Here is a 17,220-nt window from a genome sequence, read left to right as displayed (position 1 = left end):
GGTGATTGCAGCCATGAAATTAAAAGATGCTTGCTTCTTGGAAGAAAAGCTATGACAAACCTACACAACATATTAAAAAGAAGAGACATTACTTTGCCTACAAATGTCTGTATAGTCAAAGTTACGGTTTTTCCAGTGGTCATGTATGGATGTGAGAGTTGGACTATAAAGAAAGCTGAGCACCGAAGAATTGATGCTTTTGAACTGTGGTGCTGAAGACTCTTGTGAGTCCTTTGGACTGCAAGGAGATACAACCAGTCCATCCGAAAGGAGACCAGTCTGCTTCTCCTCCCACTTTTAATCTTTCCCAGTATCAAGGTCTTTTCAAATGAGTCAGTTCTTCGCATCAAGTGGTCAAAGTATTGGAGTTTCAGCTTCAGCATCAGTCCTTCCAATGAACATTTAGGACTGATCTCCTTTAGGATGGACTGGTTGGATCTCCTTGCAGTCCAAGGGACTCTTAAGAGTCTTCTCCAACACCACAGTTTAAAAACATCAATTCTTCGGCACGCAGGTTTCTTTACAGCCCAACTCTCACATCCATATATGACCACTGGAAAAACCATAGCCTTGACTAGACAGACCTTTGTTGGCAAAACAAAGGTTGGTCATAACTTTTCTAGGTTGGTCATAACTTTCCTTCCAAGGGGTAAGTGTCTTTTTATTTCATGGCTGCAGTCACCATCTGCAGTGATTTTGGAGCCCCAAAAAATAAAGTCTGTCACTATTTCCACTGTTTCCCCATCTATTTGCCATGAAGTGATGGGACCAGATGCCATGATCTTAGTTTTCTGAATGTTGAGCCTTAAGCCAACTTTTTCACTCTCCTCTTTCACTGTCATCAAGAGGCTCTTTAGTTCTTCTTCGCTTTCTGCCATAAGGGTGGTGTCATCTGACTATCTGACGTTATTGATATCTGTCCCAGCAATCTTGATTCCAGCTTGTGCATCATCCAGCCCAGTGTTTCTCACAATGTACTCTGGATATAAGTTAAGTAAGCAGGGTGACAATATACAGCCTTGACGTACTCCTTTCCCAATTTGGAACCAGTCCATTGTTCCATGTCCAGTTCTAACTGTTGATTCCTGACTTGCATACAGATTTCTTAAGAGGCAGGTCAGGCGGTCTGGATTCCTATCTCTTTCAGAGTTTTCCACAGTTTATTGTGATCCACATGGTCAAAGGCTTTGGCATAGTCAATAAAGCAGAAGTAGATGTTTTTCTGGAATTCTCTTGCTTTTTCAATGACCCAACGGATGTTGGCAATTTGATCTCTAGTTCCTCTGCCTTTTCTAAATCCAGCTTGAACATCTGGATGTTCACCATTCGTGTACTGTTGAAGCCTGGCTTGGACAATTTTGAGCATTACTTCACTAGTGTGTGAGATGAGTGCAATTGTGTGGTAGTTTGTGCATTCTTTGACATTGCCTTTCTTTGGGCTTGGAATGAAAACTGACCTTTTCCAGTCCTGTGACCACTGCTGAGTTTTCCAAATCAATGTCATATATATTAACAAATTGAAGAGTAAAAAAAATAGTCATTTGAACCAACACAGAAAAAGCTTTTGACAACATTTACCATGCATTTATGGCAAAAAATTCTCAACAAAATGGGTATAAATGAACATTTTGTTCAGTGGCTAAGGTACATTTTAGTTAATTTAGTACATTTATTTTGTGGCCCCATGGCCTGTAGCCCACGAGGGTCCTCTGTCAATGGGATATCCCAGACAAGAATACTGGAGTGGGTTGCCATTTCCTTTTCCAGGGGATCTTCCCAGGGATGGATGGAACCCATGTCCAGGGATAAAACCCATAATCCTGCATTGGCAGGCAGATTCTTTACCACTGAGCCACCAGGGAAGCCCTATAAAAGAACATACGGAACATAATAAAGGTCGTATAAGACAAACCTGCAGCACCTAACATCATACCTCGGAATGAAAAACTGGCAGCATTTTCTCTAAGACTAGGAACACGTCAAGGATGCTCACTATATTCTCACCACTATATTCAACATAGTGTTGGCAGTCCTAGCCATAGCATTTGAACTGGAAAAAGAAGTAAAAGGAATCCAAAGGATGGAAAAGGATGAAGCAAAACTCACTGTTTGCAGATGACATGATACTATTATAGGAAATCCTAAAGATGCCACAAAAAACTGTTAGAACTCATCAATGAATTCTGTAAAGTTGCAGGATACAAAATTAATATAATTAGTTGTGCTTCTATACACTAATAAATTTTACCAGAAAGAGAAGTGAAGAAGACAATTTCGGGCTTCCTGGTGACTCAGTGGTAAAGAATCTGACTGCCAGTGTAGTAGGTACAGGCTCAATCCCTAGTCCGGGAATCCCACATTCCATGGAGCAACCAAGCCCATATGCCACAACTATTAAGCCTGTGCTCTAGAGCCGAGGAGCTGCAACTACTGAAGCTAGTGTGCCCTAGACGTCATGACACCACAACGCGGAGCCTGTGCACCACAGCTAGAGAGGAGCCCCCCTGCTCGCCACAATTAGAGAAAAGCGTACACAGCAATGAAGACCCAGCACAGCCAAAAATAAATAAATAAAATCATTTTTAAAAAGAACAATCATTTTTTTAAAAACTACTTAAACTTCTTTATAAAAACACAATCTTATTTACAATCACATCAAAAAAAATTAAAAGACTCAGGAATAAATCTAACCAACATATAAAAGACCTATATTCAGAAAACTAGTAAAACACTGATGAAAGATACTAAAGAGAACACAAACAGAGGGAAAGACATATGTGTTCACATATTAGGAGAATTATTATGTTAAAATCTCATACAATCTATAGATTCAATGTAATCCTTTATCAAAATATCAACAGCATTTTTCACCAAATTTGAACAAAGAATACTATAATTTTAATGGATCCTCAAATAGGCTAGGCAATTCTGAGGAAAAGAACAAAGCTGGAAATATTTCATTCTTTGATATCAAACTATACTACAAAGCTATATTAATTAAAACAGTGCTGTACTGGTACAAAAAACAGACACATAGATCCATGGAACAGAATAGACAGCCCAGAAATAAATCCAAGTTTATTTGGTTGATAATCTATGACAAAAGAAGTATGAACACACAAGGGGTAAAAGATAGCCTCTTCAATAAATTGTGGTGGGAAAACTGGACAGCCACATTCTTGAAACTGGACAATTCTCCATAACATATTCAAAAAAACCTCAAAGGGGATTAAGGAATTAAATTTAAGTCCTAAAACCTTAAAATCCTAGAAGAAAAGATAGGCAGTATAATCTTTGATATCAGTCTTGGCAGTATTTTTTATCATCTGTCTTCCCAGGCAACGGAAATAAAAGTAAAAATTAAACAAATGGGACTACATGAAACCAAACTGTTCTGCACAGTGAAGGAAGATATCAACTAAATGAAAAAGCAACCTAATGAGTGGAAGAATATATTTGCAAATGATATATCTGATAATAGATTAATATCTAAAATATATAAAGAACTCATACAACTCAACACTAAAAAATCATATAAGGCATGCATGCTCAGTCATGTCTGACTCTTTGAGACCCCATGGACTGTAGCTCACCAGGGTCCTCTGTCCATGGAATTTCCCAAGCAAGAATACTGGAGTGGGTTGCCATTTCCTACTCCAGGGGATCATCACACCCCGGGATCAAACCCATGTCTCCTGTGTCTGATTTTAAAATGAACGGAAGACCTGAAAAGACATTTTTCCAAAGACATATAGATAGCCAAGAAATACATGAAAAGATGCTCAGTATCACTAATTATCAAGGAAGTGCAAATCAAAAGCACAATGAGATATCACTTCACACTTGTGAGAATGACTAGTATCAAAAAGTCTACAAATAACACATTGATATATAGATTTACTTTTATCTCTAAACATTTCAAGAGGTTGTTTATGGGACTTGACAAATGTTTGCCAAAGGTAATAATTTAATTCATGGCAAAATTGGTTATTTAACTGGAAGAAAATAAAATTTTACTTATTTTTTGTTATATAAATATTAGACTAAAATGCATTGAAAACTCATTTATAAAACACAATAATATTTATTCTTTAACAAAAATTTGCAGACTAAACTTTAGGGCTGGAGGAGATCTTCATCAAATAGGAAATCCAGAAGTAAAAATAAGATTAGCAAACTTGGCCCTAAAAACATTAAAGATTTTATGGAGCAAAAAAAAAATTTTAATATCTTAGAAAAATTACAGACATGGAAAAAGTATTTTTGATATACATAAACAATGGATTGGTATCTAAACATTCAATAAACCCTTACAAATTACAATGAACTAGTTAAATAACATGAAAAGGCAATCTCAGACGGACAGATCCAAATGATTAACAAACATGAAAAGATGCTCAAATCTACTAGTCTTTGGAGAAAGGAAATTAAAAAACATTTCAATTTTATATCCATCAGACTGTCAAAATAATGAAAAGAAAAATAACCCACCAGTAACAGATGTAGGGAAAAGATTAATCTTACATATGCAAAAAGAAATATCACCATGCCAAATTCAAAATATGTACATGCAGATTTATTGAAAGACATGATGATCATAATTGCTAGTAAATTTTATATGGATACAATGATTAAGTATATACTTACAATTGATTGTTAGAAAACTAACATTTAAAATAATGTAGAAAATTCATTAGGATAAAATACTCTACCAAGTACTCTACCAAGCCTTTGATCAAAACTTATTATAATAATATAAACTTCCCAAGGCAAATCCCTTCTTTTTATGTAGTGATTAAGATTACTGACTCTGGAGTTACTAAGTGTAGGTCCAAAACCTAGACATCAAAATCCTGAGTTGGTTTAACCTCTTGAAATGTCAATCTCATCAGTAAATGTTGATAAGCATAGAAATAAATTTTAGTAATCTTCTTTTATTGTCTGATAACCAGAAAGAGAGTATGAGGGCTGAATGAGTGCATAAAAAATAACCAAAGTGTGAACAGTCAAAAATGAACAATTCCCTAAATTAAGCTACAACAATATCACAAATCTTTGATTTCTAAGAAAACTGAAACATTATTCTTACATGAATAGATATGCAATATCATGAGGCCTCAGGGTAAGATAGGAATTTTTCCATTCTAAAAATCTATGCAATAATTCTTCTGCCTCACCAGCTGTAGAGATCTTATTTTTATCAGACCACAGTTCCAAAGATGACAGCACGATAGAAATTTTTAATTGGGCAAACATCTAAAAAGAGAGAGATAAATGCATGAAAAATTAATTTTTATGTATTAAATTACATTTATAATTAAATTAATTCAATCTTTGATAAATTCACACTCAATTTATATGGACAACTTAATTCTTCAAAAGCACCACATCAAGTTAATGTGAATTACAATTTCAAACTTAGTATGAATTTTCCTGACTAGTATGAAAAGGAAAATACTTACCGAATTTACAAGGCCAATAATTTCGATGATTTTATTTGTTACTATCATGCTATCAGAGCCCAGGTAATCAAACTGAAAAACATAATTAATTTAAAATTTTAATATGATTTATTATATAATATGTTTGAGATTTACTCTCCATCTACTCTCTCAGGTTGAAGCTCCTTTGGGGTTAGAACACTTCAAAATAAGACAGCAACAAAAAATGAATATAAACTGAACCACTCACATACTGTAGTATATAAAATCATATAGCCACTCTGGGTGATAGTTTGGCAACTTGTTTCAAAGCAGGTAATAGACCTAGCAATTGCACTCATGGGCATTTATCCTAAAGAAATAAAAACTGATGCTCACAAAAACCCATGCATGTGTGGAAACAACTCATATGTCCTTCAATGGTCAACGGGTTAAACAAACCGGTACATTCATAACATGCTACTCAGTAAAAATGCTACTTAGTTATAAAAAGAAAAAAAGAGACGTTACTGAACTGTTGATATATGGAACATCTTGGGTAAACCTAAAAAAAATTATGCTAAGTATAAACAAATCTCAAAGGATATATACTCCATGGTAACATTTATGCAGTGTTCCTGAAATCACAGAGGGAGAAGTTGATTGGTGATTACCAAAGGTCAAGAAGTAGGGAAGCGGGGAAAGATGGGAATGACTCCAGAGGGATAACATAAGAAAGCTTTCTGATGATAGTGCTCTTGAGTGTCTCCATTCCAAGCGGTGGTAGTTAGGAAAGGCTACATATGTGAAACTACCACACAAAACTACACATATACACACAAATTAGTATAACTACTGAAGTCTGAATTAAGCTCTGAAGAATGCACACTATCCCTTGGATATTCCACAGGACCCTCAAGATAAGCATATTCAAAACTACACTGACCATCCTCCCTCAAAAATATGCTCCCCCTCAGATTCCCACTTCTTCATTATCTATTCTTCTATTATCATTTATGACCTCCCACATTTATTATACTACATGTTCTATGACAGCAAAACTTTTTCTGTTTTGTTCACTACTCTATTCCCAATAAATAAAACAGTAACTGGAGATGTAGGTGACGCTTAATAAAGTTATCCAAAAAATGAATAAATCAAATCAATTTACAAGTTCTTCTAACTGAAGCTCAGTAACTTAAAATTGGCCTTTCCCATCTATTGATTTATAAAAGTTTATCTTGATTACTGCAACAGTCTCTTAAATGCTTTATCTTTCTTCAATCTTTTCACCAGCATTCCTGCCCCTACACTGTTTACAAACATGATTCTAAAATGAAAATATCAACATGTCATTTCTCTGATTAAAATCATTCATTGACTGTACCTTTAGGATAAAATCCAAGTATCATATCAGTTCTTCATTTCTTTCCCTTTCCCCTTTTCAGCCTTGTGTATTAATCATCCTAAACTTCTCTCAGTTATCTGAACAGAACAGTCTTATGTGCCCTTGCAAAGAAAGGTTTCACAATAGGTCTTCCTTGGCCCTACCCTCCTCCCACTGCCAAACTAACCAAATCAGAACACAACCTCCAATAATCTCCTTTGTCAGGGTTTTTTATTTTTTTTTCTCAGTTTTTCACTTTTACAGGTTAGTGAAAAGTGAAACTGTTAGTCGCTCAGTCATGTGTGAGTCTTTGTGACCCCAGGGACTGTAGCCCACCAGGCTTCTCTGTCCATGGGATTCTCCAGGAAAGAATACTGGAGCGGGTAGCCATTCTCCTCCAGAGTATCTTTCGAGCCCAGGGATCTAGCCCAGGTCTCCTGTATCTCTTGCACTGCAGGCAGATTCTTTACGATCTGAGCCACGAGGTTCTCACGCTCCAATTCCCCTGCCCTAATCATCCAAAGGCAAGGTACGAAATACCTTTAAACAACCTTGATTCTCCAGAACCCACTGCAACTTTCCAAACTAGCCGATCCTAAACCTGTTTACCTTGCCTTGCTATTTCTTCCTATAGGAACCATAATAAAGGTTCCTGCCATGTTTTCCTATGGCTCCTTCTGTCTCTTGACCTACTCTTGGTGATTGCCCACGTGGCATGATGTGGTACACCCTTTCCTCTTGGGAACTGTGAAACAAAGTGTCTTTCCAATAGCAATCATCTCCCCATCTGTTGGCATCAGCATGCCTAAATAATAATAAAACCTACATTTTCAAACACCTCCTTACATGCTCTTATAGTATCCCGGGTTACAGTTGTGTCTTTATGTCTTTATCCAGTAATGCACTGTTGTTGTTGTTTTTTTAATTATGACAGTATGATAACACATTTACAGGAGATTTGGGAAATACAGAACAAGGTTACATATAGTTCCACTATGTATTACAATTATTTTTTAAGTAGGTAAATTAAGATTCTTAGTTGGACTTTCAATATCAGATTCTCAAAAATTAATGGAATGAATATACAGAGAAGTAGAAGGATATAGTAAACCTGAAGAGCACTATGAGCCAATTCAATATAATTAAGATTTATACAATTTTCACACAACAGTAGGATAAAAATTCTATTCAAGTTCCCATAGATGATAAACTAGGAGACACTGGAATATATCCAAGGACATAAGTGAAGTGGAAGTCATTCAGTCGTGTCCCACTCTTTGCGATCCCATGGCCTATACAGTCCATGGAATTCTCCAGGCCAGAATACTAGAATGGGTAGCCTTTCCCTTCTCCAGGGTCCAGGGACATAAAACAAGGTATAAAAGTTTCATGGTATAAAGGTGCTGAAATCATACAGAGTCTGTTCTCTTATCACTGTGGAATTATATTAGAAATAAATATCAAAATATATTTGAAAATAACCCACATATTTTCAAGTGCAATGTGGCATTTACCAACAGAGTTCTTTGACTTAGCCACTGAAAACTTCAATAAAGTTAGAAGACTGAAAAAAACAGAGGGTGACTGCAAAGAAGAAAGGATTTCGGTGAGAAATTAATACCAAAATGAGAAATTAATACCCAAGATGCTTTTAAAAATCCCATGTATGTGGTAATTAAAAGCCCACTTTTCAATGATGGATATATCTAAAAAGCCCTAAAGAAGGAAAATCAGAAAATATCTGCAACAGAATAAAAATGAAGAGAATTTACCAGAACTTGTTGCATGCAGCTGAAGCTTCTCAGTGCAATTAAATACAATGTGGAGTCTTGAATAATTTGTGAAAACAAATAATGGACACTAGCATAAAATTTTGTGAAATGTGAACAAAATCTGCACTTCAGTTAGTAATACAGTATCACATGTTAATTTCCTGGATTTTTTTAACAACATAATATATCTTTAAATTCTCAGAATTGGATTAGAAGTTTCAAGCCTGATTCGAATTTTTTTTAAAAAATCACTAAGATAATAAATTTTCTAGAATTTTAGCAGTAATACTAGATGCCAAAATACATGGAACTATATCAAAGTTTTGAGTGAACATAAATTAGAAATCTAGCATTTTATTCATACTGAGTCAAACAAGTGGAATCAAAATGTCATAAATATTTTAGATAGGCAAAATTCATAAATTTTCCAAAATATATATTACACACACTAAGAAAGAAAGGAAAGAAAGGGAAGTCACTCAGTCATGTCCAACTCTATGCGACCCCATGGACTGTAGCCCACCAGGCGCCTCCGTCCATGGGATTTTCCAGGCACGAGTACTGGAGTGGGTTGCCATTTCCTTCTCCAGGGGATCTCCCCCATCCAGGAATCGAACCTGGGTCTCCTGCATCGTAGGCAGACGCTTTACCGTCTGAGCTACCAGGGAAGTTTATACACACTATTTATACATACCACACACACACACACAAGGCTTGAGAAATAACAACAACATCAAAAAAGAGACAGAGAAATCAAAACACACAAACTAAATGAAATGAGAAGACCGAATACGAAACAGAAAAAGTAAAACGTCATCATATAATCTAGTTGTTTTCAGACATGGCTGCTCATTAGAAACACATCTGGAGCTCTGGAAAACAAAAGCGGTACCTTGGCAATTGCATTTGTTTTTTAATTCCAAGAAAATTCTGATATACATTTAATTTTTAAAAAGTGATTACAGGATTTTCTATTAAATGGTAGTTTTAGTGCTACTTAGAGCTTCCCTGGTGGCTCAGATATCTTCCTGTAATGCGGGAGACCAGGGTTTGATCCCTGGGTAGGAAAGATTCCCCTGGAGAAGGAAATGGCAACCCACTCCAGTATTCTTGCCTGGAGAATCACATGGACGGAGGAGCCTGGTGGCTATAGTCCACAGGGTCGCAAAGAGTCAGACACGACTGAGCGACTTCACTTTCACTTTAATGATACAGGATTCTATTATTTTCTGTTGACAAACCATGATACAATCTCATTAAAACAAATAATCATTATATAATCAAAAGAGTAAAATATGTTTATCAGTTTCACAATCAATAGGCAAACAAAACATAAAAGATAATTGTAATTTCGAGTCATAATTGAAACATGATGAACCTAAGAGTATAAAATAATTACGTACTAATTGGGGGATTAAGTAGAGTGATATGCTAAGTGGAAGACCATACATGCACATGTTTTCATCCACCCAGTGACTCTATGTCATTTGGTTCAGTTGAATTCAGTTCAGTCGCTCAGTCATGTCTGACTATTTGCTACCCCATGAACCACAGCACGCCAGGCCTCCCTGTCCATCACCAACACCTGGAGTTCACCCAAACCCATATCCATCGAGTCGGTGATGCCACCCAACCATCTCATCCTCTGTCGTCCCCTTCTCCTCCTGCCCTCAACCTTTCCCAGCATCAGGGTCTTTTCAAACAAGTCAGGTCTTCGCATCAGGTGGCCAAAGTATTGGAGTTTCAGCCTCAACATCAGTCCTACCAATGAACACCCAGGACTGATCTTTAGGATGGACTGGTAGGATCTCCTTGCAGTCCAAGGGACTCTCAAGAGTCTTCTCTGACAACACAGTTCAAAAGCATCAGTTCTTCGGTGCTCAGCATTCTTTATAGTCCAACTCTCACATCCATACACAACTACTGAAAAAAACGACAGCCTTGACTAGATGGACTTTTGTTGACAAAGTAATGTCTCTGCTTTTTAATACGCAGTCTAGGTTGGTCATAACTTTCCTTCCAAGAAGTAAGTGTCTTAATTTCATGGCTGCAATCACCATCTGCAGTGATTTTGGAGCCCCTTAAAATAAAGTCAGCCACTGTTTCCACTGTTTCCCATCAATTTGCCATGAAGTGATAGGACTGGAGGCCATGATCTTAGTTTTCTGAATCTTCAGCTTTAAACCAACTTTTTCACTCCCCTCTTTCATTTTCATCAAGAGGCTCTTTAGTTCTTCTTCACTTTCTGCCATAAAGGTGGTGTCATCTGCATGTCTGAGGTTATTGATATTTCTCCCGGCAATCTTGATTCCAGCTAGTGCTTCCTCCAGCCCAGTGTTTCTCATGATGTACTCTGCATATAAGTTAAATAGGCAGGGTGACAATATACAGTCTTGACGTAAGTATTCCTTTTCCTATTTGGAACCAGTCTGTTGTTCCATGTCCAGTTCTAACTTGCTTCCTGACTTGGATACAGGTTTCTCAAGAGGAGGTCAGGTGGTCTGGTATTCCCATCTCTTTCAGAATTTTCCACGGTTTACTGTGATCCACACAGTCAAAGGCTTTGGCATAGTCAGTAAAGCAGAAATGTTTTTCTGGAACTCTCTTATTGTTTCCATTATCCAGCAGATGTTGGCAATTTTATCTCTGGTTGCCAGTATTCTGAACACCGAAGAATTGATGCTTTTGAACTGTGGTGTTGGAGAAGACTCTTGAGAGTCCCTTGGACTGCAAGGAGATTGAACCAGTCCATTCTGAAGGAGATCAGCCCTGGGATTTCTTTGGAAGGAATGATGCTAAAACTGAAACTCCAGTACTTTGGCCACCTCATACAAAGAGTTGACTCATTGGAAAAGACTCTGATGCTGGGAGGGATTGGGGGCAGAAGGAGAAGGGGACGACAGAGGATGAGATGGCTGGATGGCATCACTGACTCAATGGACGTGAGTCTGAGTGAACTCTGGGAGTTGGTGATGGACAGGGAGGCCTGGCATGCCGACATTCATGGGGTCGCAAAGAGTCAGACACGACTGAGAGCCTTCACTTTCACTTTCACTTTCCTCTGCCTTTTCTAAAACCAGTTTGAACATCTGGAAGTTCATGGTTCACGTAATGCTGAAGCCTGGCTTGGAGAATTTTGAGTATTACTTTACTATCGTGTGAGATGAGTGCAATTGTGTGGTAGTTTGAGCATTCTTTGGCATTGCCTTTCTTTGGGATTGGAATGAAAACTGACCTTTTCTAGTCCTGTGGCCACTGCTGAGTTTTCCAAATTTGCTGGCATATTGAGTGCAGCACTTCCACAGCATCATCTTTCAGGATTTGAAATAGCTCAACTGGAATTGCATCACCTCCACTAGCTTTGTTTGTAGTGATGCTTTCTAAGGCCCACTTGACTTCACATTCCAGGATGTCTGGCTCTAGGTCAGTGATCACACCATCGTGATTCTCTGGGTCATTAAGATCTTTTTTGTACAGTTCTTCTGTGTATTCTTTACACTTCTTCTTAATATCTTCTGCTTCTGTTAGGTACATAACATTTCTGTCCTTTATCAAGCCCATCTTTGCATGAATTGTTCCCTTGCTATCTCTAATTCTCTTGAAGAGATCTCTAGTCTTTCCCATTCTATTGTTTTCCTCTATTTCTTTGCATTGATCGCTGAGGAAGGCTTTCTTATCTCTCCTTGCTGTTCTTTGGAACTCTGCATTCGAATGGGTATATCTTTCCTTTTCTCCTTTGCTTTTCGCTTCCCTTTTTCACAGCTATTTGTAAGGCCTCCTCAGACAGCCATTTTGCTTTTTTGCATTTATTTTTCTTGGGGATGGTCTTGATTCCTGTCTCCTGTACAATGTCACGAACCTCTGCCCATAGTTCATCAGGCACTCTGTCTGTCAGTTCTAGTCCCTTAAATCTATTTCTCACTTCCACTGTATAATCATAAGAGATTTGATTTAGGTCATACCTGAATGGTCTAGTGGTTTTCTCCACTTTCTTCAATTTCAGTCTGAGTTTGACAATAAGGAGTTCATGATCTGAGCCACAGTCAGCTCCTGGTCTTGTTTTTGCTGACTGTATAGAGCTTCTCCATCTTTGGCTGCAAAGAATATAATCAATCTGATTTCAGTGTTGACCATCTGTTGATGTCCATGTGTAGAGTCTTCTCTTGTGTTGTTGGAAGAGGGTGTTTGCTATGACCCACACATGCTCTTGGCAGAACTCTATTAGCCTTTGCTCTGCTTCATTCTGTACTCCAAGGCCAAATTTGCCTGCTGCTCCATGTAACTCTTGACTTCCTACTTTTGAATTCCAGTCCCCTATAATGAAAAGGACATCTTTTCTGGGTGTTAGTTCTAGAAGGTCTTGTAGGTCTTTATAAAACCGTTCAACTTCAGCTAATTCAGCATTATTGGTTGGGACATAGACTTGGATTCCTGTGATATTGAATGGTTTGCCTTGCAAACGAACAGAGATCATCCTGTCATTTTTGAGACTGCATCCAAGTACTGCATCTCGGACTCTTTTGTTGACCATGATGGCTACTCCATTTCTTTGAAGGGATTCCTGCCCACAGTAGTAGATATAATGGTCATCTGAGTTAAATTCATCCATTCCAGTCTGTCTTAGTTCACTGATTCCTAGAATGTCGATGTTCACTCTTGCCATCTCCTGTTTGACCACTTCCAATTTGCCTTGATTCATGGACCTAACGTTCCAGGTTCCTATGCAATATTGCTCTTTACGGCATCATTTGGTTCACTTTTACATTTAACGTAAATTATCAGTATGTATGATCCTATACTGTTTTCTTAATTATTTGAGGTTTATTTTCTGTAGGTCTCTCCTTCTCTTGTGTTTCCTGCCTAGAGAAGTTCCTTTAACATTTGTTGTAACGTTGGTTTCATGGTGAGGAATTCTATTAAACTTTGCTTGTCTGGAAAGCTTTTGATTTCTCCATCAAATCTGAACAAGAGTCTTGCTGGGTAGAGTATTCTTGGTTGTAGGTTTTTTCCTTTTATCACTTCAAATATATTGTGCCACCCCTTGCTTGTAGAAAAAGCCAGATTTCTGTTGAGAAATCAGCTGATAACTTTATGGGAGTTCCCTTGTATGTTATTTGTCCTTTTTCCCTTGTTTCATATTTTATCTTTGTCTTTAATTTTTGTCATTTTGATTACTATGAGTCTCAGTGTGTTCTTCCTTGGGTTTATCTTTGCTGGGACTCTTTGTGCTTCTTGGACTTGGTTGACTATATCCTTTCCCATGTTACGGAAATTTTCAGCTATTATTCTTCAAATATTTAATCAGGTCCTTTCTCTCTTCTCCTTCCAGAACCCCTGTAATGTGACTGCTCATGGGTTTCATGTTGTCCCAAGCATCTCATAGGCTGTCTTCACTTTTTTCATTATTTTTTCTGTATTCTCTTCTGCAGCAGTGATTTCCACCATTCTGTTCTCCAGGTCACTTATCCATTCCTCTGCCTCAGTTATTCTGCTATTGATTCTTCATCTCTAGTATACTGTTATCTCTGTTCATTTGTTCTTTAGTTCTTCTAGGCCTTTGGTAAACATTTTTTGCATCATCATTCTTTTTCCAAGACCCTGGATCATCTTCACTATCACCATTCTGAATCCTTTTTCTGGAAGGTTGCCTATCTCCACTTCATTTACTTGTTTTTCTGGAGTTTTTTCTTGTCCCTTCATCTGAAACATAACGTTCTGCTTTTTCATTCTGAGTAACTTCTGTAATGTGGCTTTTGTTCTAGCCATTGTAGGAGTGTGGTTCTTCTTGCTTTTTCTGTCTTCCTTCTGGTAGATGAGGCCAAGAGCCTTGTGTAAGCTTCCTGATGGGAGGGACTGGCAGTGAGAGAAACTGGGTCTTGTTCTGGTGGGCAGGGCCATGCTCATTAAATCTTTAATCCAATTATTTGCTGATGGGTGGAATTGTGCTCCCTCTCTGTTAGTTGTCTGGCTTGTGGCAACCCAGCCCTGGGGTCTATGAACTCTGTGTGGGGTTAATGGCAACCTCCAAAAGGACTTACGCCAAGAGGCATTTTCCAGGACTGCTGCCAGTGCCATGATCCCTGTGGAAGCCACTGCTGACCCACACCTCCACAGGAGACCCTCCAACACTAGCAGGTAGGTCTGATTCAGTCTCCTGTGGGGTCACTGCTCCTTTCCCTTGGGTCTTGGTATATGGAAGATTTTGTTTGTGCCTTCCAAGAGTTGAGTCTCTGTTTCCCTCAGTCCTGTAGAAATCCTATAATCAAGTCCTGCCGCCTTCAAAGTCAGGTTCTGTGGGGATTCCCAGTCCCTTTGCCAGATCTCCTAGCTGGGAAACCTGACGTGAGGCTCAGAATCATCACAACAATGAAGGAGAACTTCTTTGGTATTACTGTTCTCCAGATTGTGGGTGGCCTAGCTGGCAGATACAGGATTTTATTTTATCATGTTTGCACCTCTCCTAGTGCCTCATTGTGGCTTCTTGTCTTTGGACATGGGGTGTCTTTTTTTTGGACGTGGGGTTCCAGCATCATCCTGTCAATGGCTGTTCAACACCTCGTTACAATTTAGGTGCTCTTGCAGGAAGAGATGAGTGCATGTTCTTTTATTCCACCATCTTGAACTGGAAAATTTGCACTGTGCTTTTATTGTACCATAGACTCCCTCAATCTGGCACTGAATTCACTAGGCTACAATTATGGATTTAAAATTTGTGAAGAGACTGAAGATATCACTATTCTTCTCTACATGCCCAATATCTGGTAACACAGATGTCATATTTAGCTCAATATTTGTCTTATTAAAGAATATATAAATATTTGTAAAAACATAGAAAAGAGATGCTTAATCAGCATTTTATAACCGGCAAATCTGGCAATTTGGACAAGAAGCTTTTAAAACAACATAATCCTGAAACAAGAATTGATGCTTTTGAATTGTGGTGTCGGAGAAGACTCTTGAGAGTCCCTTGGACTGTGAGGAGATCCAACCAGTCCATCCTAAAGGAGATCAGTCCTGGGTGTTCAGGGAAAGGACTGATGCTGAAGCTGAAACTCCAATACTTTGGCCACCTGATGCAAAGAGCTGACTCACTGTTAAAGACCCTGATGCTAGGAAAGATTGAGGGCAGGAGGAGAAGGGGACAACAGAGGCTGAGATGGCTGGATGGCATCACCAACTCGATGGACATGGGTTTGAGTGGACTCCAGGATTTGGTAATGGACAGGGGGGCCTGGTGTGCTGCGGTTCATGGGGTCGCAAAGAGTTGGACACGACTGAGTGACTGAACTTAACTGAATCCTGAAACAAAATAATTTTCATAAACCAAAATATTCCCTGGAAATTTAGTCATCTTTACCAGAAATATCTCAACTTTCTCCTAATGTTCCTTTTGCTCTTTTCCCTAATACTCATTTAATAAGTATTTTAATATCCTTCCCTAAATCTCTCCTGTCTCAAACTCTCAACTCACTTCCTGACAAGCTCTACAATCCTACAAATAGAATTGGAAATCAATAAAACTCACATTCTCTGTGATTTTCCACAGATATGATGATCAAATATTTCAGAAAAAAATCTACAGAATATGTTTTATCCCTGCTTTCTGAAATCGTTGAAGTATGGGAGAAACAAAGCAAGATTTTACTGAAAACAAACTGAGTTATCACCTCAAGAGTCTGAAGTTCAGACATCCTCAAATCGTTTTGGGGAATAAGTAATCCAGAGGAGCATTTAGACTACACTTAATCAGCTGCATGAATAAAACCATTAAAAAATCTTGATACTTTAATGTAAGCTGCTGCTGCTCCTAAGTCGCTTCAGTCGCGTCCGACTCTGTGTGACCCCATAGACAGCAGCCCACCAGGCTTACCATAAATGGTTATACCATCATTATTTCTGTGCCAATAAATATCTTATTAGCCAAACATTTTCTAGACTACATGCTGCTCTTCAAGTACCCTAAAACAAGAATTAAAGCTTAAAGAATTTCACTTAAAAATATCACCATTAAAAATTTTGTGGATTGAGAGAAACTCTAAAGTTGTGAACTATCAGAAAAATAATAATAAAACCATTTTGTTATGCAGGTTTGTTACATAAAGATTTCAAATAAAATATTTCTGATAGAACTAGTGCGATTTTGAATATTTGGTTCTTCACTGTTCTCTGGGAGTGACATGGAAGTAAGAAGACTGGAATATTTAAGTTCCTTTCTAGCTAGGGATAATCATACATTCATATCAAATATTCAAGTGCAAAGAAAAAGTAAAACACATACCAAAGCTTTGTCTACCACGATATGCATTTCTAGATAAAGAGGAATTAAATCAGTTGAAACAGTTGATTCTGGCTAGAAAAAAGAACAACAATATTTAAAGACTTGAAAACTTTCACAACTTGTTTATTCTAAACTTTTAGAATATTTACACCTTTATTTAATCATAGTTGAAATATATACATACATATACGCTTAAATTATAAGACGATGTTTTGATATACTTATGCAATGTGAAATAACTGCCACAATCATGCTGATTAACATATCAACTCTCATATAGTTACCATTTTCTTTTTTCTTGTGTGTGTGTGTGTGGTAAGAGCACATAAGATCAACCCTCTCAGAAAATTTAAATTTTACAAT

At 37.7% G+C, this 17,220-nt stretch overlaps 1 protein-coding gene and 1 non-coding gene across 12 annotated transcripts in view; both read right to left on the bottom strand.

The window, feature by feature from the left end:
- The window catches only part of ADAM32 (ADAM metallopeptidase domain 32), a 180,539-nt gene that overhangs the window by 118,978 nt on the left and 44,341 nt on the right, over positions 1 to 17,220 (bottom strand). For 6 of the 11 annotated variants that reach the window (XR_015156223.1, XR_015156225.1, XM_086380389.1 and 3 more), the window contains 3 exons: positions 16,858 to 16,929; positions 5,463 to 5,534; positions 5,090 to 5,256 (listed from right to left, as the gene is read on the bottom strand). Coding sequence is in view for 8 of the 11 variants with exons in the window: in XM_086380389.1 (XP_086236515.1) it covers positions 5,090 to 5,256; positions 5,463 to 5,534; positions 16,858 to 16,929 (311 nt within the window). In the remaining 3 variants the exon portion in view is untranslated. The remainder of the gene's footprint in view (positions 1 to 5,089; positions 5,257 to 5,462; positions 5,535 to 16,857; positions 16,930 to 17,220) is intronic. The other 5 variants (XR_015156224.1, XM_086380381.1, XM_086380383.1 and 2 more) reach the window with 1 other exon arrangement.
- Positions 9,175 to 9,247, bottom strand: TRNAR-ACG (transfer RNA arginine (anticodon ACG)). Its single transcript has one exon. It is a non-coding gene; the product is annotated as a tRNA-Arg (tRNA).

Source organism: Bos grunniens, chromosome 27, assembly GCF_055505025.1.
Source record: "Bos grunniens cultivar Pamir isolate PY7600 chromosome 27, Bosgru_T2T1.0, whole genome shotgun sequence".
Classification (NCBI taxonomy): Eukaryota; Metazoa; Chordata; class Mammalia; order Artiodactyla; family Bovidae; genus Bos; species Bos grunniens.
The sequence above is the reverse complement of the archived record's forward strand: the minus strand, read 5'-3'. Positions and strand labels throughout refer to the sequence as shown.